We start from the raw sequence: 23,798 nt of genomic DNA on the forward strand, positions 1-23,798 counted from the left end.
AGGGAGGGACGCTGAAACAAAAAAAAAAAAAAAAAAAAAAAAAAAAACCCAAAGCCTGGGGTGCAAGTCCTGCTGGGAGTTGTAGTCCATAGTGCTGGGGTTGGCTGCAGGGGGCGTTCTCCAGGCCACCAACCCCAGCCCGCTGTCGTCTTGTCAGGTCCTCCTGTGGACCCAGACTCACAGGCCGATACAGAGCACGGGACCCCCGAGCTAAATGTACTGCTGTTGGGCTCCGTGGATGGGCGACACCTGCTACGGACCCTGACCCGGGCGGCTCTCTGGCCTCGAAGGAGGTTCCGTGTAAGCTGGGATTATGGGGTCCTGGAAGGAGGAGGATGAAGATAAGAGCACAGATTCCTGAGTCCTTGAGGGAGGAGGGAGCTGGGGACCCAGACTCCTAGGTCTTGAGGAGGGAAGGGGCTGGTGTTGGGGACTCCTGGGTTGAAGTGAGAGGAAGAGCCTAAGGATCAAGTCTCCTGAGTAGTGAAGTGAGAGGAAGAGCCTAAGGATCAAGTCTCCTGAGTAGTGATGGGGAGGAGGGTTCTGAGTCCCCCCCACTCCTGTGTTTAAAGGAGTGGGGCTGGTTTACAGGTCTCCTGGGTCCTGTGGAAGGAGGGGGCTGAGGTTTCCCACTCCAGTGTCTCCTAGGGGCCAGGAACACAGGTCTGAGAATCATTCTTCCCTGTCCATCCTTCCAGTTTTATGTGCTGGAGAATAATATGGAAGCTGTAGCCCGACACATGCTGATTTTCAGCCTAGCCCTGGAGGATCCTGAGAAGATGGGGTTGCAAGGTCAGCAAATACCCGGCAATCTGGCCCCCAGCTCCTTCCCCCTCCCTGCAAGAATTCTGGCATTTCAAGGGTGCGGTTAAACATTTTGGACATTGTTCCCTATTTCATCACTTGCTCACTTGTTTGGTAGCCTTAGAGCCTCAGCTTTTCCCACCTTTGAAATGGGGATAAAAGATAATACTTCCTAGAATCATTTAGGGAATTCCAGGAGAAAAGCCACATAAAACTCTCAGAACTGTGCATGACACAGTGTAAGCATTCAAAACCTCTTAGCGAGGGAGAAGCCCAAAAGAGATCAAATGGCTTCCTGAGAGGTAGTGAGTCCCCCAGATGCGGGGAGGGTTTGGCTGAGCTGAGCTCAGTCCTGCCCAAGGCCTGAGTCCTGAGTCTCCCTTAGTTAGAGGTGTGCATCCCAGGGAATCTGCGTGGAGGAAGCGGCCTTGGAAGTGAGGTTATAAGGAGGAGGGGGAGAAGGAGGATTTGGGTGGGAAATGATTATTTCCCAGTAACAAAAACTTCAATTTAGTGCCTAGAGCAGAGTGTAGACTCAGGCAGGCTGTATTCAAATTCTGACTCTACTTGCTGTGTGACCTTAGTTGCGGCAGGCGAACTCTTAGTTGCAGCATGCATGTAGGATCTAGTTCCCTGACCAGGGATCGAACCCGAGCCGCCTGCATTGGGAGCGCGGAGTTATCCACTGCGCCATCAGGGAAGTCCCTTTTATAAGATTCTTAACTAAAATGAAAATATTCAACACTTTAACACACATAAATCTTCATCTCCATCTATATTTATATACAACTTTTCCTTTTTTAAGGCAAGGGAAACAAACATGAAATTCAGGATTGGGGTTACCTGCAGGGGGTGGGAAGGAATAGGCGAGGAGACCTAGGTGGGGTGTAAGTTATTCTTCGTGTTCTAGCTATTCGGGTGGGTAGGGAGTTTGCCTGGGTCCGTTGTGCTGATTACACGACTATGGAATGAGAAGATCACTATAAAGTGCGTATGCGTCATCCGCACGGGTCTCATTTCTGGGCTCACTCCTCTGCCCCCTCCTCTAATTTTCTCCCCCCTCCCCGCAGAGAGGAGCGAGACCTTCCTGGAGGTGTGGGGGAACGCGCTGCTGCGCCCCGCTGTGGCCGCCTTCGTGCGCGCCCAGGCCGGCCGCCTGGCTCGCCTCGTCCCGGAGCCCGATCGCCTGGCGGAGCAGCTGCCCTGGCTCAGCCTGGGCGCCCTTAAGGTGCCGCCGCCCGGCCTGCGACCGTCACCGGCGTGGATTCGGGTGGCGGCGGGAAGAATGGGGATGGGCAGTCCAAAAGGGTTTGCGTTGATGGATAGAGCTGAGGGCTCCCCGGCTCCCACAGTGGGATATGGCCCTGGGGGTGCCTTCTACTCTCGGAGCCGCAGTTTCTTCATCTGAGAAAAAAGAGAATCGTTCCCACGCCGTGGGAGGGAAGGGAGGATCAGGTAAAAGAAGCCGCGGTCCCTGCAGCCGCCTCTCCCTCGTTCTCTCTCCACGCGGGCCTGGTCGTGCAGTTCCGCGAGCGCGACGCCCTGGAGGCCGTGTTCCGTTTCTGGGCCGGAGGGGAGAAGGGGCCCGAGGCTTTCCCCATGAGCCGCCTGTGGGACTCGAGGCTGCGCCACTACCTGGGCTCCCGGTACGACGCCCGGCGCGGTGTCAGCGACTGGGACCTGCACATGAAGCTGCACGATCGCGGGGTGAGGGCTGGGAGGAGGGGCCTGGGGTCTCCAGTCCTGGGTGTGTAGGAGGAGGGGCTGGGGCTTGAGGAAGCAGCGGTTGGAGGCCCCGAAGAATCCTGGGTCTGAAGGAAAAGGGTGCCAGAGGCCCTCAGTGCTGGGTCTTTGGGAGGAGACCCTGGGATCCATATACCAGATTTACTGAGGCCTCTTTTCTTGCATCCCCCCACTCCAGGCCCGAGTCATCCACACCAGTGAGTTCCGGCGCTGGAGGGACACAGGAGTCGCCTTTGAACTCAGAGACTCCAGCGCTTATCACGTGCCCAACCGGACCCTGGCGTCCGGTCGCCTCCTGAGCCACGTGCGAGTCCACTCCCTGCCCTGGCTGCCGCTTCTTTTCGGGGGCCCAGGAGTCGGAGTCCCCAACATCGACCTCACCCGTCTCCTCTCTCCCTGATTTCCCAGCGCGGGGAGCGTGTAGCGGCGCGCGGGTACTGGGGGGACATCGTCACGGGGCCCTTCGTGGCCTTCGGCATCGAAGCGGACGACGAGACCCTCCTGAAGACCAGCAACGGTCAGCCTATCAAGGTTTGAGGCTGGAGGTGCTGGGGCTGGAGGCGAGTTCGCGAGGCCCCGCCCCCTATGCGCCCCCTCTCTACTTCCTAGGGCCAGTATGGAAGTGTAAGCTTGCCCGCCAGATGCTAGCTCTGGGGGTGGGGGAGTGTGGGGGATGGCGTACTCTAAGCCTCTCCCCTGCCATTCCGGCCCCGCGGTCCTAGCCCCGCATCCGGCCACGCCCCTTCTCCCCCAAAGACCGCGGGCGAGATCACGCAGCACAACGTGACGGAGCTGTTCCGAGAGATGGCCGCCTGGAGGCGCCCGAGAGCCACCCAGGGAGACCCCGCGCAGGTGCAAGGCGACGCGGATGGAAGCCCGGAGCCTGGTAAGCGACGGACTCAGCCTTCTTCCTTGAGATGGGAAGTGGGGCTCGGGTGATCATGTCTGAGAGAGAATGGAATCCGGACCCCCGTCCCGGGCTTCAGGCTCCTGGTGTTTCAAGTCCAAGCATGGACTGATATGGTATCTAATGCCTGGACAAGTGACCTCCCCTTCCCGACATCCGGTCTATTTTTCTCTCTTCTCTTTGAGCTTCTCTCCCTTTCCTAAATCCTGACACCATCCTTAGCATTCTGAATTCCAGTCGTAGAATTCTCATCCTACCTGCAGAAGTCCAAGAGGCTGAGAACATTTTAACAAGGTTAAGCTGGGTCCCAGCTTAACGCTGGAGAGCCCTCCCCCCCAAATCTGGTCGTGCCTCCTTCCACCCATCCCCTAACTTGGCCCTCCCGGGTGAATGGATGTCTTGTGTGGCCATGGGCCAACCACTCTCTTTTCTTCTCTTGAATCTCAGTTGCCTGGTCTGTAAAATGGGTCTCTGCGTGCCAGGCCAATCCTCCCAGAATTTTCCAGGAATCTGCCTAAGAGGAAGGATGAGAAAGGGCTTGAAGACGGACAAGGCGAGTCATCTCCAAGCTTTGTCTGTTTGCCTAACCCCGCCAGTCTTCCCTTCCCCAGCAGCCCCTGTCCCGGAATCCTTCACTGTCCACTTCCTGTCCCTCGGTTCTGCCCAGACCCTCCACCACAAGAGCTGCTACAGGGGACGGTTCCAGCTTCTCTACGTGGCTTGTGGGTAAGAGGGCCTGGGAGGTTCCCAGATTTTCCTCCCCCAACCCCTCCTCCCTCAGACCCAGGAATCCAAGTCTCCAGACCCTCCTTAATCAGTGTCTAGGTCCCCAGCCCGCCTCTCCCCTCAGGACCTAAAAGTCTGAGCCTCAGCCCTCCCCTTTTTCTCTCCGCAGGATGGTCCATCTTCTGAGCCCTGAGCTCGGTGCCTGCGTGGCCCCCGGAGGACGCCTCATTGTAGAATTAGCCCGGTGAGCCCGCGGAGAGCAGGGCGGGGAACTTCCGGGCTGGGGGCGGAAAGCCAGGTCCCCTAACACGCTGCTTCCTGGTTCCAGGTTCCTAGTGGACCTGCGGCAGGAGCAGCTTCAGGGGTTCTCCACCCGGGTCGGGGAGCTAGCACAGGCGGCTGGATTCGCCCCACAGCCGGGGGCCAGGCGCTCGCAGACCTTCGCGCGCTTCTACAAGGCCGGAGACTCTGCTCCCAGCCACAAGGACCCAGCTGTGGGATCTGGGACTCCGCCCCCTGAAGTCCTGGCCCCGCCCCCTGAGGCAACCAACCCTCCCCCCGAGGACCTGACCCAGCCCCTTGAAGGCGGGATCCCACCCTCTGAACCCCTCAAACGGCCTTCAGAGTCTCAGGCTTCACTGTTGGAGGCTTTGGTTCCACCCACAGGGAGTCAGACCCCCAAACCAGAGTCTGACTGTACCTCCAGAGACCAACTCCCCAGTCCCTAACTTACTTCTAAAGTCGGGTCCTAGAATCAGAACGCGCCTCTAGAATACTCAATTATACTCCCAGCATTCGCACTCAGCGCCAGAGGTGTCGCTAGAATTTCAGATTCCATTCCTGGGATTCTATATTTTATTCCTAGAATTCTAGATTGTTCTCTTGAGTTCTACATTCCACTCCCAAGACTCTAAAACCAGCCTGGAGATCCGGCCCTGGGGCTCAGGCCCTCTGCATGGTCCCCTCATCCCCAGGCATCCCATTCCTAACTAGGGGCTGGGGGCGTCTCCTCTCACAGGCTGGTCAACACTAGGGTGGTCCAAGTAAAGAGAGCCAGATCCTCTTCTCCGTGTGTCCGTGTGTCTTTCCTGCCCTCAGTCTGTCTCCAGGGCTGGGAGAGGGGAGGGGCAGGAGTGTTCAAGAGAAGAGACTCGAGAGCAGATTTCTGGGTTCCCAAGAGGGCTAGGAGTGAATTTCTCCGTGCTGCCTGCTGAGAACCTGGGCACCCCACACCTGGATTCTCAAGTAAATCAGCAAAATTTATGGATCGGCTAACAGGTTTGGGGCACCGAAACTGACCATAACATGGTAAAAAAAAGTTCCAGCCCTCAAGGAGAATTACAATTTAGTGAGGGGGCGGGGCCTAGACTCCCGGGTCTGAGGGAAGAGGACGTTGGGGTCCGAACTCTTGTGTCAGAGGGAAGAGGGGCTGGGGGCCTGGACTCCTGTGTCAGAAGGAGGAGGGTTTTGGGGGCCTGGACACCCATCGGGGTCTGAGAATGGAGAGGTTGGGGGTCTGGACTCCTAGGTGGGAGGAGGGAGGGGCTGGATTCCCAGGCCGCCAAGATGGAGGGGTGATCCAGCTGGAGCATGGCCCGCCCCAGCCCTCACGCGCCCCGTTATCTCGAATCCTGGGCAGGGAGGGGAGGGGGCAGCAATATATTTAGTCTCTGTCCTCGCCCTTTATCTCAGTGTCCTCAGTGAGGTTTGAGCAGGCCGGACGAGACAGAAGCCCCAGGGGCCTTCAAGGTCACTCCGGACGCCCCCTCACTGACCCTCCAAGAGCCCCTTGTCCCCTGCTCTGCCTTCCGCAACCCCTGGCTTGAGACTCAGCATGGCGGACCGGTGAGTAATTGGTAACAGGGACTCCTGAGGCCCGAGGCAGTGGCGGATAGGGGGGTGACCTCCCGGGTTCCTGTGAGGGGTGAGAGCTGCGGGGTTGGACTCCAGGCCTGAGAAGGGAGGTAGGGACAGGACTCCTGGGCATCGGAATGAGGTAAGAGTCTGGGAATCTGACCCATAGGAGCCGAGAAGCGGCAGCTGGCGGGCCGGACCTGTCGGTCAGAGGGGCCTCTGGGGTCCCTTAGGACACGGCGTGGACAGGACCCAGGCCTACCATTAATCCCCTTTTCCTGGTTTCTCTCCCTCCAGGAGCGGCGATGCGGTGAGAGTCGGCGTGGGCTGGACCCGCCTGGCCGGGGAGGGCGCTGCCGGGAGGGTTCTGGGGCGAGAGGCTGCAGCCCTGGAAGACTGCGTGGACAGGGGCTGGGGAGGGGGGGCGTCCCTGTGATGACTCAGCTCCGTTCCCCCAATCCCAGGCGGAGGACCCGCCTCCCGCGCCACCCCCTGTACGACGCCGCTCCTCAGCCAACTACCGCGCCTACGCCACGGAGCCGCACGCCAAGGTGAGGGCGGGGCCAGCGCGGTGGGCGGAGCCGGGCGGGACTTCGCAGGGTCTGGATTCGGATTCTTAGGTTACCCGCGGCTTGGAGAGGAGAGGCGGAGCCGGGGCCTTTACCGGACTTTGGTCGTGGGCGGAGCCCAAGCGGATGAGGCGCTTCAGGGGCGGAGTTTATCAGAGGGCTGGGCTCTGTTTGGTGAGAGCTTGCCTATGGGCGGAATCCCGCTGCCCGTGGGAACTGAGATCGCTTAGAGATGGTGGGGGGGAGGTGCGTAGCCAGAGACAGCACATTGGTGGATGGGAATGGGGGGCGTGGCTTCCCGTAGACTGAAGGCTGGAGTTGGAGGCGGGACTAAATCTGGACCTGGCTTGAGGGGGCGGGTTCTGAAGCTCCTCCCGGCGTCCTCCTTCGGATCCTCCTCGCTCATCCTTCCTTGCTCTGTCTCACCCCGGCAGAAAAAGTCTAAGATCTCCGCCTCGAGAAAACTGCAGCTGAAGGTGCGATGCGCCTGGGGAGAGCGCCTAGGTGTCTTCAGGGGGCGGGGCTTGGAAGTTGGGTGGGGCTTCAGAAGAGCAGGTGGGCGGGAGGCCCTGAAAGGGAGGGGCGGGGCCTTGGAGTGATGGACATCAACCTTGGGGGGGTCAGGTCTCTGGAAGCAGGCCTGGGATTAGAGGGCGGGGCCCGGCGGGGGTGGCTATCCCGCTCTGTCCTCATCCCCATACCTGTGCTGCCGTACCCGTCGTGCCCTCCCCAGACCCTGATGCTGCAGATTGCGAAACAGGAGCTGGAGCGGGAAGCCGAGGAGCGGCGAGGAGAGAAGGCGCGTGCTCTGAGCACGCGGTGCCAGCCTCTGGAGCTGGCCGGGCTGAGCTTCGCGGATCTGCAGGTACCGGCTCCAATCAGGGACTCCTGCCTAGCCCGGGATCCGAGGTTCCTACTGTCCGGTCTTGCATCCCTTAGGACTCAGGGGTACAGTTACTATGCCCCCCTTTCTGCTCAGGACCTTCGGGTCCAGTCTCCCAATTCTTACCCTCAGGAGTTCAGAAATGTGGCCTGCAGCTGCCTGCAATCTCAAAACCCACAGGTCGGTTCCTCCAACCCACTCCAGTCCAGATTCTCAGAACACCTGGCTCTGGAGTTCTGCTTTGTTCGCAGTCCCCCAGGGTCTGGCTTCAATCTACTCCTCCAGGACCAGATGTCCAGGTCCCCAGCTCCTCCTCCCTCAGACCCCAGGAGTCCAGAACCCCAGCCTTCCCCCCACCACACACACTGCATTCCTCCACCAGGACTTGTGCCGACAGCTCCACGCCCGCGTGGACAAGGTGGATGAGGAGAGATATGACGTGGAGGTGAAAGTCACTAAGAACATCACAGAGGTAGGAGACACTGGGCCGTCTGGGTCGCTTCAGGATAGGGGGTGATGCCTGGGCCTCTGGTCTCAGCCTGGACCCTTGCAGCTGCTTATGGTTGCAGACACCAGGAGACCCAGGACAACTCTGTGAGCCTGGCAGGGAGGGGGCAGAAGGATGAGTACAATACGGTCAGGGAATGCTGTTCCAGGCAGAGGGAACAGCACATGCAAAACCCAAGGGGTGGGAAAGTGGAAAATATGTTTGTGAAAATGTGTGGCTGGAGCCTCAAGTGTTGGTAAGTGAGTTCAGGTGTGGGCCAGGGAACTGTGAGATGCATGTAGCTGGACTGGGATGTGTCAGTAGTTTTCAGAGATGAGGCTGGGGCAGATCAGGTTCCAATTTCAGGATGGGGAGCGTGGATTTTGTCTCGAAGGCGGTAGGAGCCTAAGCTAGGTAGAACCTGGATCGGGATTGGAGGGAAGTGCAGGGTGGAAGAATGAGGCAAGGAGGAAGTGGAAGGAGTGGTCTCCACCTCTCTTTATGGCTGCTACCAGATCGCAGATCTGACCCAGAAGATCTTTGACCTTCGGGGCAAGTTTAAGCGGCCCACTCTGCGTAGAGTGCGGATCTCTGCGGATGCCATGATGCAGGCACTGCTGGGGACCAGGGCTAAGGAGTCCCTAGACCTGCGGGCCCACCTCAAGCAGGTGAAGAAGGAGGACACGGAGAAGGTGAGTGTGGCTGCAGGTCCGGGAGAGGGGGTGCTTAGGGGAGGAGGTGCGCGTGTGCGCGCGTGCGCGCAAGCAGTTCTAGGGACTAGCCTGAGGGCAGGTGGCAGTTGGAGTTGTGGGGAGAAGTATCTGGTAAGGGTCTTCCACAGGAAGTAAGGAGGGGCACAGGAAATGCAGAGGGGAGACCGGAAGTGCAGGAGGGGCACAGGAAGTGCAAGAGGAAGACAGCATGTAGAAGCGGAAGACAGGAAGTGCATTAGGGAGAAGGGAAGTGGCAAGGAGTCAGGAAGTGCATGATGTCCGCAGGGTGTTTGTGAGAGAAAAGGAGTGCAGGAGGGAGAAAGGAAGTCCAAGAGGGAAACGGGAACTGCAGGAGGAAGACAGGAAGTGCAGGAGGGACACAGGAAGTGCAGAGGGGAGACCGGAAGTGCAGGAGGGACACAGGAAATGCAGAGGGGAGACAGGAAGTGCAGGAGGGACACAGGAAGTCCAAGAGGGAGACAGGAAGTGTTCCAGAACCAGACTGTGTGATGGGCATCCAGAATAGAGTGGCCCAGCAGGCGGGAGGGCAAGTGGAGGATACCTGAGAGCCTGTGGACCAGGAAGACGCCCTAACCTCTGACCCATTCCTCCAGGAAAACCGGGAGGTAGGAGACTGGCGCAAGAACATCGATGCGCTGAGTGGAATGGAAGGCCGCAAGAAAAAGTTTGAGGGCTGAGCAGGCCTGTGCACAGCCCTGGCCCTGGCCCTGAGGATGGACCCGAGGAATAAAGCTTCTCTCTGAGCTGGGAGTGGCTGTGTGTCTATTACCAGGGGGGCTTAGGTGTGAGAGAGGCGGGAGAACTGAGGGCCAGGCTCTCCCAAAGCCGCAGCGCACATCAGGAGCAGAGCTGGGTCTCCACGTGGAGCTGCACGGAGGTGCCGAGACCAGGGCCCAAAGACAGACACACGGAGACACGGACAGACTGAGTCAGAGACCCCGGGAGAGAGAGCCAGGCAGAGACCCAAAGGGAGAGGGAAAACAGGCGGAGATTCATAGCAAGAAGTGCACAGAAAGGGGAAACAGAGACAGACATACGCAGAGAGACAGAGATGACCTCGCCCTGGAAGAGACAGAAACAAGGACCCACAGAGGGAGAACTGCAGATACAAAGAGACAACCCACCACCACCACCACACACACACACAACAACTAGAAAGATAAAAACAGACACAGAGCTAAAGACACAGAAACCAAGTCACAGAGAAGCACAGGGACACCTGGAGACACAGACCAATAGCCAGACATCAAGAGAGGCAGATACGCAGAGACACCCGCGGAAATGCAGAGAGAAAAACTGGCGGCACGGAGACAGGCAGAGTGAAGGACTCAGAGACAGAGATGCAGAGAGAGCCCCAAAGCCAACCCCTGAGAAATGCATAGAATCAGAAATGCGGGGAGAGACAGACACTGGCACGGAGGGGTGAGGAAGCCCCTAGAGTTCAAGGTTGTGGATTGGCTGGGAAGGGGGAGGGGCTACCAAAAAAGATCAGTGTTTGATGGAGGTGGGGAGTGTGAGGTCCTGTGGGCCTGACACACCCCCTCCCCCTCCCCCTCCCCTCCTCCTCCCCCTCACACACCTGTTTCCCCGCTTTAGCGCCTGTTGTCACCAGGGTGGAATCCTGGTGGCAGACAAAGGGATGGGGGTGGGGAGGGGGGGACGGAGAGATGGACAGAGACAGAGGTGGGGAGACGGAGAAGCTGAGACAGACACACACAGAGAAACACAGACGAAGAGTCACAGAGACAAAGGAGAGATAGAGACAGGGAAACGGGGTATGGGAAGTGGAGGCCCAGAGAGACACAGAGAAAGGGACCCCTTCATGGAGCGAGAAGGGGTCCCTTGTACCCTTTTCATCAATAAGCATCCTCCAAGGACCTACTGCGTGCAGAGCCCAGGGGCTTCGGAGCATAGTGTGCCGTGTGATCTGGGAGATGTGGAGCCCGAGGGTGGCCTGACCCAGCCCGGGGTTCCTGTACAATGCTTTTGGGATGGAGGAGAGGCCTTGGAACAGCCAGGGGGTGCCTCTACCCCGCAAGTGGAGCCAGAGTGGGGGCAGGGCAGCCTCTGAGTGTGAGGAAAGGAATTCTCTACCCCTCCCTCTCCCCCTGGGGCGGGGCTGAGCCTCCCACTATAAACTGGGGGTGCTTCAGCCTGCCCAGCAAGACTGCCCCACCGCTCACACCTCTGCAGACGCAGCCTCAGGTAACGGTCCCCGAGGAACTGGGGATGGAAGGGAACGTATTAGGACTTGAGGGTTACAGAGCTGGGAGTGCAGGGTTTGGGGGTCCCAGAATATAACACCTTAGGACCTCGGAGGTCTGAGTCTGAGGGAATCTCGGAAACTGGGAGTTCCTGGGCTTGGATGACAGACAGTCTGGGTGTCAGAACTGGGGGGCAGTGTCTCAGAATCTGCCGATTTAAGAATTGAGGTCGCAGAATCTGATGCCTCATGATGGGCGGTATTAGAATTTGTAATGTCATATTTGGGGGCTTCATGAATCAGTCCCCTGAGTTTATGCATCCAGATTTTGGGGGTCTCACAGTCCTGAGGTTTCAGAATTTAGGGGATGTCAAGGCCTAGGGGGTCAAGATTTTAGGGCGCGCATAATCGGGAGTCTCGACAGTTGGAGTCTCAGAATCTGGAGATATGAGGAGTTACTGTTTTTCAGAATTCATAAATTGGGGTCTGTGGGTATGGGGATTTTGTGGGGTCTCTCAACCTGGGCGCCTCGGGGATCTCAGAGATTAGGGGTCAGGATGAGGTCTGGGGACAGAAGCTGCTCTTATGTGTCCTGTCCCCTCCATGGCAGTGGGTGAAGGTGAAAGGAGGCGACAGGTGGGCAGATAACCAGCCAAAGGGGAGGGGACCTGGGGTGGGAGAGGGCAGCGGGTATGATTAATTCTCCTAGAACCCCCCCCTCCACGAATACTTCTCAGGAGATGTCCTCGGTGTCACCCTCTACGACATCCCCCCAAAATAGACCCTGGGGGTGGGGCAGCTATTGTCTTCGGACCACTGTCCCTTCCCAAATACCTCCTCCTAATGCCTACTCAGATCAGGTTCCTACGGACGTGTCATAAGACAAAAGGGGACAGCTGTGGTCAGGGGGCGGGGGCTGCAGCCTTGGGGCTCTGCCCGGACCGTATCTCCCAATGCGCTGTCTTCACCCTCGGTTTAGGAGTCTTTAGGAGTTGGAGGTCCCCAGCCCCTCCCCCCTCAGACCCAGGACTCCAGGCCCCCAGCCCCTCCCCCCTCAGACCCAGGACTCCAGGCCCCCAGCCCCTCCTCCTCTGGACCCCACCCCACTCCGCCCATTCTCTGCTTTTCGTAGGTCACAGCAGGACACCAGGATGTCGGACGCCGAAGAGCAGGAATATGAGGAGTGAGTGATGCTGGCAGGCGGGCTGGGGCCCTGGAGCGGTGGAGACACCTCCCACCTCCAAGGCGCCTAACTCTCCCCCTCCCTCTTTCCTTCCCTCCCGGGTCCTCAGGGAGCAGCCTGAAGGTGAGTGGAGAGTGGGCTGGCCTTGGGGGGGAGGGGAGGTGGGGACACCTTGGCGCATCCTAGCCCACCCTGCCCTACGCCCACCCTCCTGGTCCGCACAGCCCGTGGGAAGAGCTCGGTGGGCCCACTTGCAGCTGAGGCCCAGAGGGGTCCCCCCGTCTAGATGAGACTCGAACCCGAACGCGGGTCTCTGCGCACTCACGCACCCTTCCCCCCATCTGAAGCCCCTGCCGTCCCCCCCACCCCGGGCTCCTCACGCCTCCTCTTGTCTCCCCCACCCCTTCCAGAAGAGGAGGCTGCTGAGGAGGAGGAGGAAGGTGAGGCCCTGGACTCCGCAGGTCTGGAGCTGGACGCGGCACCGGGGGGCTGGTGCGGTGGGGACGCTAGTCCACGGGGTGCAGGCTGGGCGGGGCCGGGGATCTCGATGGCCTCGGCCTCAGCTCCTTTAACAGCCTCTCCCCTCTCTCCCCTCTCTCCCCTTCCCGCATCCGGGCATGGCTGCTCCCCTCCCCCGGCTCCCCAAATCCTCGCTTCTCCCGCCCCCTCCCCAGCCCCCGAGGAGCCGGAGCCGGTGGCTGAGCGAGGTAACCGCGGCTACTTCGCTTCCTGAGGCCGATTTCGGGGGTCCTCCGGGCCCTGACCTCCAAGATGACTCCCTCCCCGCTCCCGTAACCCGTCCCCGTAACCCGTCGCCGGCCCGGTCCTTTAAGCCCCGGAGAGCTCTCGCGCCCTCCGGTGGCCAAGAAGGGAAACAGCCTCGCAATGGCTTTAACCCGTTCCCTTCCTTCTTAAAGGGACCAACACCCAAGCCTTCTTTCCCAGTCTGGAGGAATACTTATAGAAGGGTTGGATGTTTGCGGAGAGGCACCCCTCCCCCCTCATCTTCGCCTGTCTGTTACTTGTCTCCTTCATATACATTCAAAGGTTGGGGCGTGGGTTGTAGATGGGACTAGCAGTGGGAGTCTGTATTCCTCTGTCCCCAAGGGGGAGGGGGCTGGCGACACAACTCCCGGGTCGCCGAGTGAAGAGGGGGCTTGGGGCCTCCCTGCACTGCTAGATCTTGATGGAGGGCAGGAGCTCTGGGTATGTAGAACGAGGGTCTGAGGGTTTGTTTGTTTTTTCTCCTTATGGTCTGGCGGTTTGGACACCTGGGTTCCCAGAGAAATGGGAGGGGGATCCCCACACCAGTTCTGAATGTATATCTGATGCATGTGACCCTCTCCCTCCTTTATGACCACCCCGATTTCCCTTATCCTCTTCCCCCCCATACCCTTCCCCCAGAGCTGCAGGAGAAGGGAACTGGGCTTGTGGGGACCAACGCTTGGAGGCGGGTCCCTCGTTTGGATGTGTCATGCCCACCCCACGAACTCTTGCTAATTATCTTTTTGTATCCCTCCACCAGAAGAGGAGCGCCCCAAACCAAGGTGAGATCCTGGGGGGTGGGGCTCCCAATCATGTCCTCTTAAATATGTCCCCCACCTCCAGAGATAGGGTGCAAGAAAGGCAGGGAAGGAGAGTGGGGAAATGGAAACGTAGAAAAGGACAGTGATTCCTTCTGTCCACAAACATTTCTGGTGAACTTCCCACTGTGTTTGGCAAGAGTCAGACTCTTGCTGTCCTGTTGGTGAAACAGACCCAGATACAGCAATGGTAGTGCAGAAGAGGGCCCTATCTGTGCCCTAGGCAATCAAGGAAGGCTTCCCAGGGGAGGTGATGCCGAGTCCTGAGGGCGGAAGAGTTTGCTAGCTGAAGGAAGTAGAAGGGAGATTGTAGATGATGAAGCGGAGTGGTGTGTGCAAGGTCCAGTAGCTGGATCTTGGCCAGTGTTTCAGGGAACAGATGCGGACACAGGTCATCCTGATGAGAAAGACCCAAACTAGGCAGACCAGGGAAGTCTGTGAGAGCTCACCCTGGAGGGTGTGACACTGGGGATGAAGCTTGGAGATGCAAGGAGGCAGCAATCGAGCATGAGATGCAGAAATTCTCTGGGACACCGGGGAGCCATGGAAGGGTTCTGAGCAGAGGGGGCCGAGGATCAGATCTGGCTGAGAGCACAGGGGCACATGAAAGCACAGGTGTGCTTCAGTGTCAGGGAAAGCTTGTTGGAGGAGGGAAGGTCTCAGGGGTGGAGTATATCAGGGGAAGGGCATTGTAGGGCAGAGCAAACAGAGTGTGCAAAGGCCCCGGGGCACAAAGGCACATGACATGGCCAGGGAACTGTAGGATGTGGTGAGTTTTCAAGGGGAAAAGGCCTAAGCTGGAGCAGAGGGCATAGGGTGGAAAGGGGCCACAGACTGAGAGACCCACAGGTTGATGAGCTCAGTTGGGGCAGGGTGTGTGCAAAGGCAGGAAATGTTCAGGAAGCATCCGTTTACTGGAGTCTGGGGTTTGGGAGAGAGTCTGGGCTGGAGACAGAGTTGGTGAATCCTCGGTAATTGATGATAATCAAAGTCACAGGAGTGAATGACGTTAATCACAAGAGTGTCCCACGAATGAATCAAAGGGCAAAGCTCTCTTAATTTGGTTAATAGAAATTGTTGCTTTTTATTAAGCCAGGAAAGATGAAGCATAATTTGTTTAAAATTCTCTTTGATCATTGAATGACCAAAAAAGGAAATAAAAAGTCAAATGTATGAGGGATTTGTTCATTCCTTAAGTTAAACTTTAAAGCTGTATTTAAGAAATCAAATCTTACAAAATCCTGGAAGGTTTTGGTAATGATGATGATAATTTCAAGGAAATTAATAAAATAGCTATTGATTTTAAAGTGTATTTTATTCAATAGTTTTGGTATCTTGCCATGGAGGATACTAGCCCAGCCTAGCAGAAAAGTGCAATATGTAGAGCGTATTTTGACATTTTAAAAGTTATATTCTATAACCATTTTGAAATGCTGGGCAAACATAAAAAAAAAAATCCCATACAAAGTTATTTGCATTTAATTCAATTAATCAGGCATTTTGAAAGCTAATTGATTAAAACACTGTAATATGATTGAAATTCTGTAACATTTTAATGTTATTTTTACTATACTGTGAAAAGTTTTTTATACGATATACACACCCTAGTTTATTTTTGTGTCTTAGTGTGGACTTACAAATTTACTACAGGTATCTTGAGCCAGGAACACAATCAGGTTTCAGGCCAGTTTGATACTGGCTATTCTTAACTTTCATATGAGTGTAGGACTTCAAACCAAATGTTATGTCAGTGGGACTGTGCTGTCTGTGGAAGTTAATAAATTACATGATCGTTTTCTTCAGACTGGAAGGAGAGTGATAAATAAGATTTGGAGTCATAGGACACTGATGTACAATTTAAGGATTAAAGTTTCTTATAAATCAATTGTGAACAATGAATTATTAAAAAATGTTGACTTCCTAGTATAAAACTGCAAGAATAAAAATAAATTCTGCAGCTTAAAAAAGAAAGTAAGAAAGAAAGGAAAGAAAGAAAAAAAGAAAGAAAGAAAGAAAGAGAAAGGAAAGAAAGAAAGAAAGAAAGAAAAGAAAGACCAAAGAAAGAGAAAATTCCAATAAGTGGGAGTGCCCAGGGCAGGAAATCAAGGAGAGGACAAGGGTAGTGCCCCAAAGCAGCACCACCCAATACAAATACAATGCAAGCCACATATGTAATAACTTAAGAAACAATTTTTTTTTACTAGCAGCCTTTTAAGAAGTAAACCCAAACAGGTAAAATTAATCATAATAGCATATTTTACTCAACCTGTTATAGCCAAAATCTCAGAATTTCAACATTAATCCATATAAAACGTTATTAGTAAAATATTTTACATTCAGTAGGGAGGTCAGACTACTCAGTGTTTCTTCTCTTCTGTCCACTCAGCCGGCCCGTGGTACCTCCGCTGATCCCCCCAAAGATCCCAGAGGGGGAACGTGTGGACTTCGATGTAAGTAACAGACATCCCATCCCAGGAGGGGCTGCTAGCCTATAGGGTGCAAATTAGGAAGAGGTGCCCCTCCCTAGCCACCGGTTTTTGTTTGTTTTTTTCCCTTTTGTTTGTTTGTTTCCTACCCCCTTCTTTTGGAATTGTGTCTTGACAGCCCCATAGTGTCGTGTCAGAATACGATGCTTTGCTGCCATCTGCTGGAAACACAGTGCACGGCAGACGTCTGTCCCAGCTGTCAACCCCACCAATTCTTTTTTTTTTTTTTTAATTTATTTTTGCCTGCGTTGGGTCTTCGTTGCTCATGAGCTTTCTCTAGTTGTGGTGAGCGGGGGCTACTCTTCACCGCGGTGCGCGGGCCTCTCATTGCGATTTTTTTTTTTTTTTAATTTATTTTTGCCTGCGTTGGGTCTTCGTTGCTCCGCGCGGGCTTTCTCTCGTCGCAGAGCGAGCGGGGGGCTACTCGTCGTTGCGGTGCGCAGGCTTCTCATTGCGGTGGCTTCTCTTGTTGCGGCGCACGGGCTCTAGGTGCACAGGCTTCAGTAGCTGTGGCTCGCGGGCTCCAGAGTGCAGGCTCAGTAGTTGTGGCGCACGGGCTTAGTTGCTCTGTGGCATGTGGTATCTTCCCAGACTAGGGCTCAAACATGTGTGCCCTGCATTGGCAGGCGGATTCTTTAACCACTGCGCCACCAGGGAAGCCCAACCGCACCAATTCTTGCTGCAAAGGGCTCCCCCTCCTGATGCTTCTCAGAAGTGCTGAGAGGTTGGCGCCCTCTTGGGGCACCACCTGGGGAGTGACCGTGCTCCCACCCTCTGTCCCCTAGGACATCCACCGGAAGCGCATGGAAAAAGATCTGCTGGAGCTGCAGACGCTCATTGACGTGCATTTTGAACAGCGGAAGAAAGAGGAAGAGGAGCTCGTGGCGCTAAAAGAGCGTATTGTGAGTCAAGGGAGGTGGGGTTCCCCAAATTCTTCTCCCTCCTTCCATCCTTTGGGCCTTGGGAGATACGTTCCCGTCCACTACAGACCCAAGGCTGAAACTTTTGGGAAAGTACCCAAGTTGGTGCCCATCACCACTCTTGACCTACCCTGGGAAGTGATAAAGGGGATGTGTGGTGGTCCCTGCACCCCCTCATTCTTCTCTCTCCCCCAGGAGCGGCGCCGGGCGGAGAGAGCTGAGCAACAGCGCTTCAGAACCGAGAAGGAGCGCGAGCGTCAGGCTAAGCTGGTGGTGGGTGTTTCCCCTCCTCCCAGAGCCCAAATATTACTTTCTCAGCTGGACACTGCAATTTTCCACTCATGATATTCTCTGTGATCCCATAAAAGTCCTCATGCTGTATTATTCAAGGGTCTTTCTGTTGGAAGGGACAGAAACTCCAATCCAAACTGAACTTAGCAGAAAGAGAACTTTATTGGCTCATATAACTAAAAGGTCTAGGGCATGGCTTGCTTCAGGCATGGCTGGATCAAGGGACTCAAATAATATCACAAAGACCCAGCTTTTCTCTTCCCATCTTGGCCAATATTTCTGTGGACAGTGTGTCCAGGAGGGTGAGCAACTCATCCTGGTTTGCCTGGCACTTTCCTGGTCTGAGCCCTGAAAATCCTGCATCCCATCAGTCCCAGGCAAACCAGATTGTTCCCAGGCAGGGGTGGCAAACGACCACCAGCAGCTCTGGCTTAAACTCCTCTTTTCTCTGCCTCCTGCACAAATGCTGGGATGTTTTCAAATTGTTCACCTGTCCACTGTGGAGTGAATCACTGGCTAGTTGGGAGAGAGTGGCTAGAATGCTCCCATTGGTTTAACCCTTGAAAACATGACCTGACTTGGCATCAGGAGTGGCTCACTCAAACCACTTTTTTTTGTTTTTGTTTTTGTTTTGCCACGCTGCGCGGCACGTGGGACCTTAGTTCCCCGACCAGGGATCGAACCCATGCCCCCTCACAGAGTCTTAACCACTGGACCACCAGCAAAGTCCCTCAAACCGCTTTCTTTCTTTCTTTCTTTCTTTCTTTCTTTTCTTTCTTTCTTTCTTTCTTTCTTTCTTTCAACTTTCTTTCTTTCTTTCTTTCTTTCCTTCCTTCCTTCCTTCCTTCCTTCCTTCCTTTCTTTCCTTTCTTTCTTTCTTTCTTTCTTTCTTTCTTTCTTTTCTTTCTCTCTTTCTCTCTTTCTTTCTCTCTCTCTTTCTTTCTCTCCTTCTCTCTTTCTCTCTTTCTCTCTTTCTTTCTTGGCTGCGTTGGGTCTTCGTTGCTGCTGTGCGCCGGTTTTCTCTAGTTGCGGTGAGCGGGGGCTACTCTTTGTTGCAGTGCGCGGGCTTCTCATTGCGGTGGCTTCTCTTGTTTCAGAGCACGGGCTCTAGACATGGTGGGCTTCACTAGTTGTGGCATGCAGGCTCAGCAGGTGTGGCTCACGGGCTCTAGGGTACAGGCTCAGTAGTTGTGGCGCACGGGCTTAGTTGCTCCATGATATGTGGGATCTTCCCGGACCAGGGCTCGAACCTGTGTCCCCTGCATTGGCAGGTGGATTCTTAACCACTGTGCCACCAGGGAAGCCCCCTGAAACCACTTTTAAAGAACAGGAAATGGGTGGTGTGGTACGCAAAGGACTGGTCTCCCAAAGATGTCCACATCCTAATTCCCAGAGACTATGAATATGGGAACCTGCCTGACAAAAGGGACTTTGTTGGTATGATTAAGTTAAGGATCTTGAGATCAGGAGATTCTCCTGGATTTCCTGGGTGAGCCCAGTGTTATCACAAGGGTCCGTAAACAAGGGAGGACCTTTGAAGATGGGGGAAGTGGCCCTGAGCCAAGGGATGCAGGCGGCCCCTAGAAGCCAGAAGAGCAAAGGGAGTGAATCTCCCCTAATGCCTCCAGAAGGACCCAGCCCTGTCCATACCTTGACTTAGCTCCTGAGACCCATTTCAGACTTTTGACCTGCAGAACTATAAGCTGATAAACTTTCATTGTTTTAAGCCACTCTGTTTGCAAATTACAGCAGCGAGAGGAAATTAATTCAGGTGGGAAATCCTGGGCAAGTGAACTACCATCATGCCCATCTCACCTGCCTCTCCAGTGGGGATGGGGCTTTGGTCTGGACAAGCCATTAATTCTGGAACATGCAGTGCAGACTTTCTGGATGTGGTAATAATGCCTTAGTGAAGGCATTCTAGAACCTCTTCCTCAGGCTCAAGGCCAAGAGCCTCTTTACTGCCCCAAGCCCCCCGACTCCCATCACAAGTTACCTTCCATGACCCTCTGAGGACAGTCATTCTCCTCTCATGAGACTAAGGAAAGGTAAGTCCCAGAGAGGGTACATGCCTGCACTGAGGTCACACAGCAAAGATCACCATTGGCCATTTCAGGCTGGAGCATGCAGCAAAAAGCAAGCACATCCCTCCACTAGTTTAATATTTTCCTTGGGGGTGGTATATAAAGTCTCAAAGAGGAGGAAGGACTTGCAGGTGGTCATCACACAGCCGGGCCTGGAAAGGTGAGGAGGGGACCGTCAGCATCCTTGCCTGTTCTGATATTGCCCTTGTTTTATGCTTGGGTCTGACTGATCCCTGCTTCACTCAGTGCAGAAGAGGCCCCTCCCATGTGCCCATCTCAGACCCCCTCCCCTCTCCGTCCAGGGTGCCGGAGGGAGGCCCGGGAATTAACCCCTTTCTCCCCACAGGAGGAAAAGATGCGGAAGGAGGAGGAAGAGGCCAAGAAGCGAGCTGAGGACGACGCCAAAAAGAAGAAAGTTCTGTCCAACATGGGCGCCCATTTCGGGGGTTACCTGGTCAAGGTGAGTTCAACCTGCCAGGGCCTGAACAGGAAACGGGTGGTGAGGTACGCAAGGGACTGGTCTCCCAAAGATGTGGGAGGAGGGGCTGGGGGCCCGGACCCCTGAGTCTGAAGTGGGAGGACATAGGGCAGGACTCCTGGGTCCTGATGTGCGGAGCCATCTGGTGGACCCATCCCCTGGTTCACGATGTGCTTTTCAACCGTCAGGCAGAACAGAAGCGGGGTAAGCGCCAGACAGGCCGTGAGATGAAACTGCGCATCTTGTCGGAGCGTAAAAAGCCTCTGAACATCGACCACATGAGAGAAGAACAGCTCCGGTAGGTGGGAGGGGCCTGCGTATGAGGCGGGCAGATAAGGGCCCAGATCCCAGTGGGCGGAAGCCCTGGTGCTGTGTGTCTTTGGGCAAGTGTCTCTCCCTCTCTGCACCCCTGTAGACTCCCCTGTGGAATGTTTCACTGATACAGGCCCCACGTTTTGTGGGTGCCGAGACCTGTAGAGTCTGGGTTATAGTACGGAAGCCAGACAACAGATCTGACCAAAATTTAGGAGATTATGGTGTTTTGATTTCCCCTGGGAACTCTGAATGGGCCCCATCTTTTACCTGAATTAAAGCCAGATGCACTGGCAACAGTTTTCCAGCCACATCTCTTCTGGATGGGGCTTTATCTTGCCATTCACAGCTCACTGTCTGCACAGCCTGCATCTCGTGGTAAGCCACCTGAGGGAAGGCCGGGGAGGGTCTTTCCTTCAGGGCTCTCGTCTGCATCTTGACATTTTCTGGCCCAGGCACAGACTTTAAAGTCAGAAACATCCACCACCTCATAGGCAGCACAGTGATGGGGTTTGGAGCTCAACATCTGAAACCACTTGCCAGGGGCTCAGTGCCGGCTTCACCACTTACAGCTGTGTGCACGTTGTTTACCTTCTGTGAGCCTTGCTTACCTCACTGGTAAAATGAGGCTATGATGACAAAATCTACATCACAGAGCAGTGAGAGGTCAGTATGGCAGCAGCAGCCCCCTGTGGAGGGCTTACAACCCTATGAGGTAGACACCATAATACTGTTATCACCCTCATATTAAAGCTAAGCAAGCAACTGGAACATTAAAAAAAAAAAGAAAGAGGAGCCCTAGGCACAGAGAGGTTAAGTAACCTTTCCAGGGTTGCACACCTTGCAAGTGGGAGAGTGCGGATTTGAACCCAGGCAGTCTGGTGCGGTAGTCTGTGCTCTTCATCACTCTTGTACAAAGTGGTGTGATGGTAAATGTTTAATAAGTGGATCTCCAGGGCCTAAAAGTCCACATCTTAGCATTTGCTCATTTCCGCGGTGTAAATACTCCCACCATGCTGATGTCAAACTACCAGTGTGAGAACCGTGCACTCGGAGCTGGGAAAGGATGCGCGGATTTGGCTCCAGCCCAGCACTGGCGATGTGCCGTCCTTCCCCAGTCACGTTATCACAGGGCCTAGCACTAAATAACATGTTGCGAAAGTTCCTTTTTCCTCCTCTTTCCTTCCCTCACCACACATCCACTCATAATTTGGATCTACTAATATTTTTTGAGGATCTCAAGTTATTTAAGTTTTATTTATTAGATAGAGGTCATATGATGGTCTATAAAATTTTAAAGTAAAATACACCATGGAAGAGACAGCATTTGAAGACCATTAGCTGGCAAAAGGAAACAAAGACTGCTAGTAAGAATAAAAAGAATAGTAACAACTAGCTTTGTCGAGTATTTAGCATGTGCCAGGTACTTTATACCTATTCTCTCATTCTATAACAGTTCAAGGCAGTAGATTTTTAACAGTTCAGAATAAGTTTGGCCTCTAATAACTGAGATCTGACTATAGCAACCTAAAATATAGAGGTTTGTTTTCTCACATAGAAGAAATCGGTAGTCCATAGCTGGTATGGCAACTCTACAAAATCACTAGAGACTCAGGCTCCTATTTTTCTGCTCCACTACTTTTAGCCTAATATTTCTGTCCTCAAAATCACCTCTTGGTCCAATGTGGCTGCTGGAGTTCCAGCCATCATATCCAAGCAGCAGAAATTGTAAAGCAAGACCCACAGAATCTTACCTGGAAGCTCCACCCAATGACCTACTTTCATCCCATTGGCTACCCTACCTGTAAGGGAGATTGGGGAGAGGAACTTTTTAACTGAGCCTACTGCAAAAAAATTCGATTTCTAAGGAAGAAAGGGAGGAGGTGGGCAACCAGCCATTTCTTTTACCGTTTGATTTCTATGTTTTTCTGGAGAGGGAAGGAGGGTCCTAGGGGGAGTCACTTGGCCATAGTCACGAACCAGAGAATTCCAAAGCTGGTATTTGAACCAAGGCTTTCTGACTCCAGGGCCTAGGCCCTTAACCATGCTCATTCTCCCTTAGAGAAACGTGAACTCTCTGTTTTGGATATGGAGAAGTGGGCAGAGATTTTAAAACCCCTATGCTGCAATTCACTTTGAATATCGTGGCCTCAGATATTAACAAAATGGCACCAATAATGTCGAACTCAGAGACTCACTGTGTGGCTTTGAACAATTCCCTCAACCTCTTTGGGTTCATGGCCTGGCCTGGCTCCCTTCCGTGACAGCCCTTCTGCCCTGCCAGGGAGAAGGCCCAGGAACTGTCGGACTGGATCCACCAGTTGGAGTCCGAGAAGTTTGACCTGATGGAGAAGCTGAAGCAGCAGAAATATGAGGTGAGACCCATCTCTGCTGGAGGCCAAGCTGGGCTGGGGATGGCCGGGTTGGGGGCTGGTCTGGGGCTGGGTAGGGGGTGAGTGGGCCTGTCCCTCCAGCTGTGCCAGAATCTCCCTCCTGTCTCTGCAGATCAATGTTCTGTACAATCGCATCAGCCACGCCCAGAAGTTGTAAGTGTGAACCCAGCCCTGAGCCCCACACCCCTCCATCTGACTCTTGGGGCCTCTCTTTCCTTCCCTCTGGCTGTCCCTTACTCTGAGTTTCAGTTCTCCACCCCTTCTTGGGGGCTCTGTCTTTATCCCTCTTTCTCTGGGACGGTCTCATAATCTGTCCTTTCCTCTCCACCCTCCCGCTCTCTTCTGGGGTCTCAATCCCTGTTTCTATGTCCCTCTAAATCACTGGTTCTCGGGGCGGGGGTGACCTTGTCCCCGACTCCGGGGACATGGGGGGATGTCTCGAGCTTGTTTGGGGAGGGGGACGCTACTGGCACCTGGTGGGTGGAGCCCCGGGCTGCTGTTCCACGTCCTACAACGCACAGGACAGCCCTCACCACAGAACGATCCGGTCCCCGAATGTCGCTGGTGCTGAGGTTGAGGAGCCCGGCTTTTCCTCTGTTTCTTGTTCTGTCTCCCTCTCTCCTTCCCGCCCCCCCCACTCCCCTCTGCCTTCTGTTCGTCTTCTCTCTCCATCTCACTTTCCATCTTTCTGTCTCTTTCACCCCAGCCTCCCCAACCCTCTCTCAGTCACTCACCCTTTCCTTCCCCCATCCCTGTACCCATAAATATTTATCAGTGCCCATATGAACATCCTGAGCTCATCCACTGACATCAACTCCTGCCCGCCTGTGGGCCTGTGACCACTAATCACGCCACTCCAGGCAGTGAACCCAATGAGAAGGCACTTGCCGGCCCCTTCCTCTGGCGGGGAAGGCGGGGATTTGGGGGGATGGACTCCCTGAATTGGGGACAGGGACCCATCTCCGAGGTGGGTCAGGGAGGCCTTCCTTTCTGACACCCCTCCTTCTCCTACAGCCGGAAGGGGGCCGGGAAGGGCCGCGTTGGAGGCCGCTGGAAGTGAGGATCTGGGCCCTGCCCCCCCACCCCCCTCCAGGCACCCGGGAGCCCTTGGAGTGTGTGTCCCATCTGTGGCTTGAAATAAATGCTCCCCCTGCAGCA

The 23,798-nt window shown here is 54.8% G+C and overlaps 3 protein-coding genes across 8 annotated transcripts in view; all 3 read left to right on the forward strand.

The window, feature by feature from the left end:
* The window catches only part of DNAAF3 (dynein axonemal assembly factor 3), a 5,905-nt gene extending 954 nt beyond the window's left edge, over positions 1 to 4,951 (forward strand). Inside the window, 11 exon segments of the mRNA XM_007468048.1 lie at positions 158 to 300; positions 699 to 792; positions 1,875 to 2,032; positions 2,329 to 2,511; positions 2,726 to 2,851; positions 2,956 to 3,078; positions 3,304 to 3,433; positions 4,066 to 4,180; positions 4,350 to 4,424; positions 4,509 to 4,868; positions 4,870 to 4,951. Of these exon segments, the coding sequence (XP_007468110.1) occupies positions 158 to 300; positions 699 to 792; positions 1,875 to 2,032; positions 2,329 to 2,511; positions 2,726 to 2,851; positions 2,956 to 3,078; positions 3,304 to 3,433; positions 4,066 to 4,180; positions 4,350 to 4,424; positions 4,509 to 4,868; positions 4,870 to 4,951 (1,589 nt within the window).
* Positions 4,952 to 5,870: 919 nt separating this feature from the next.
* TNNI3 (troponin I3, cardiac type) lies at positions 5,871 to 9,454 on the forward strand. Its single transcript, XM_007468020.1, has 8 exons — positions 5,871 to 6,025; positions 6,332 to 6,344; positions 6,499 to 6,585; positions 7,038 to 7,079; positions 7,337 to 7,468; positions 7,869 to 7,958; positions 8,489 to 8,665; positions 9,301 to 9,454. Exons 1-8 carry the CDS (start codon positions 6,015 to 6,017, stop codon positions 9,382 to 9,384), a joined length of 636 nt encoding a protein of 211 aa, XP_007468082.1. The 5' UTR covers positions 5,871 to 6,014; the 3' UTR covers positions 9,385 to 9,454.
* A 2,311-nt stretch (positions 9,455 to 11,765) lies between these two features.
* Positions 11,766 to 23,798, forward strand: TNNT1 (troponin T1, slow skeletal type). Of its 6 annotated transcripts, none has more exons than XM_007468026.1 (13): positions 11,766 to 11,867; positions 12,053 to 12,093; positions 12,203 to 12,216; positions 12,507 to 12,533; positions 13,619 to 13,640; positions 16,063 to 16,126; positions 16,948 to 17,064; positions 17,278 to 17,355; positions 19,804 to 19,917; positions 20,124 to 20,233; positions 22,532 to 22,622; positions 22,753 to 22,793; positions 23,655 to 23,790. In XM_007468026.1, the coding sequence occupies exons 2-13, from the start codon at positions 12,062 to 12,064 to the stop codon at positions 23,698 to 23,700; spliced, it is 756 nt and encodes a 251-aa protein (XP_007468088.1). In that variant the 5' UTR covers positions 11,766 to 11,867; positions 12,053 to 12,061; the 3' UTR covers positions 23,701 to 23,790. The 6 variants fall into 6 exon arrangements, with proteins under 6 accessions (XP_007468088.1, XP_007468083.1, XP_007468084.1 ...); XM_007468021.1 differs by lacking the exon at positions 11,766 to 11,867 and adding an exon at positions 12,768 to 12,800 and having other exon boundaries at positions 12,049 to 12,093; positions 12,504 to 12,533; positions 23,655 to 23,798; XM_007468022.1 differs by lacking the exon at positions 11,766 to 11,867 and adding an exon at positions 12,768 to 12,800 and having other exon boundaries at positions 12,049 to 12,093.

The sequence above is a fragment of the Lipotes vexillifer genome, unplaced genomic scaffold (genome assembly GCF_000442215.2).
Source record: "Lipotes vexillifer unplaced genomic scaffold, Lipotes_vexillifer_v1.1 scaffold1223, whole genome shotgun sequence".
NCBI classification, from domain to species: Eukaryota; Metazoa; Chordata; class Mammalia; order Artiodactyla; family Lipotidae; genus Lipotes; species Lipotes vexillifer.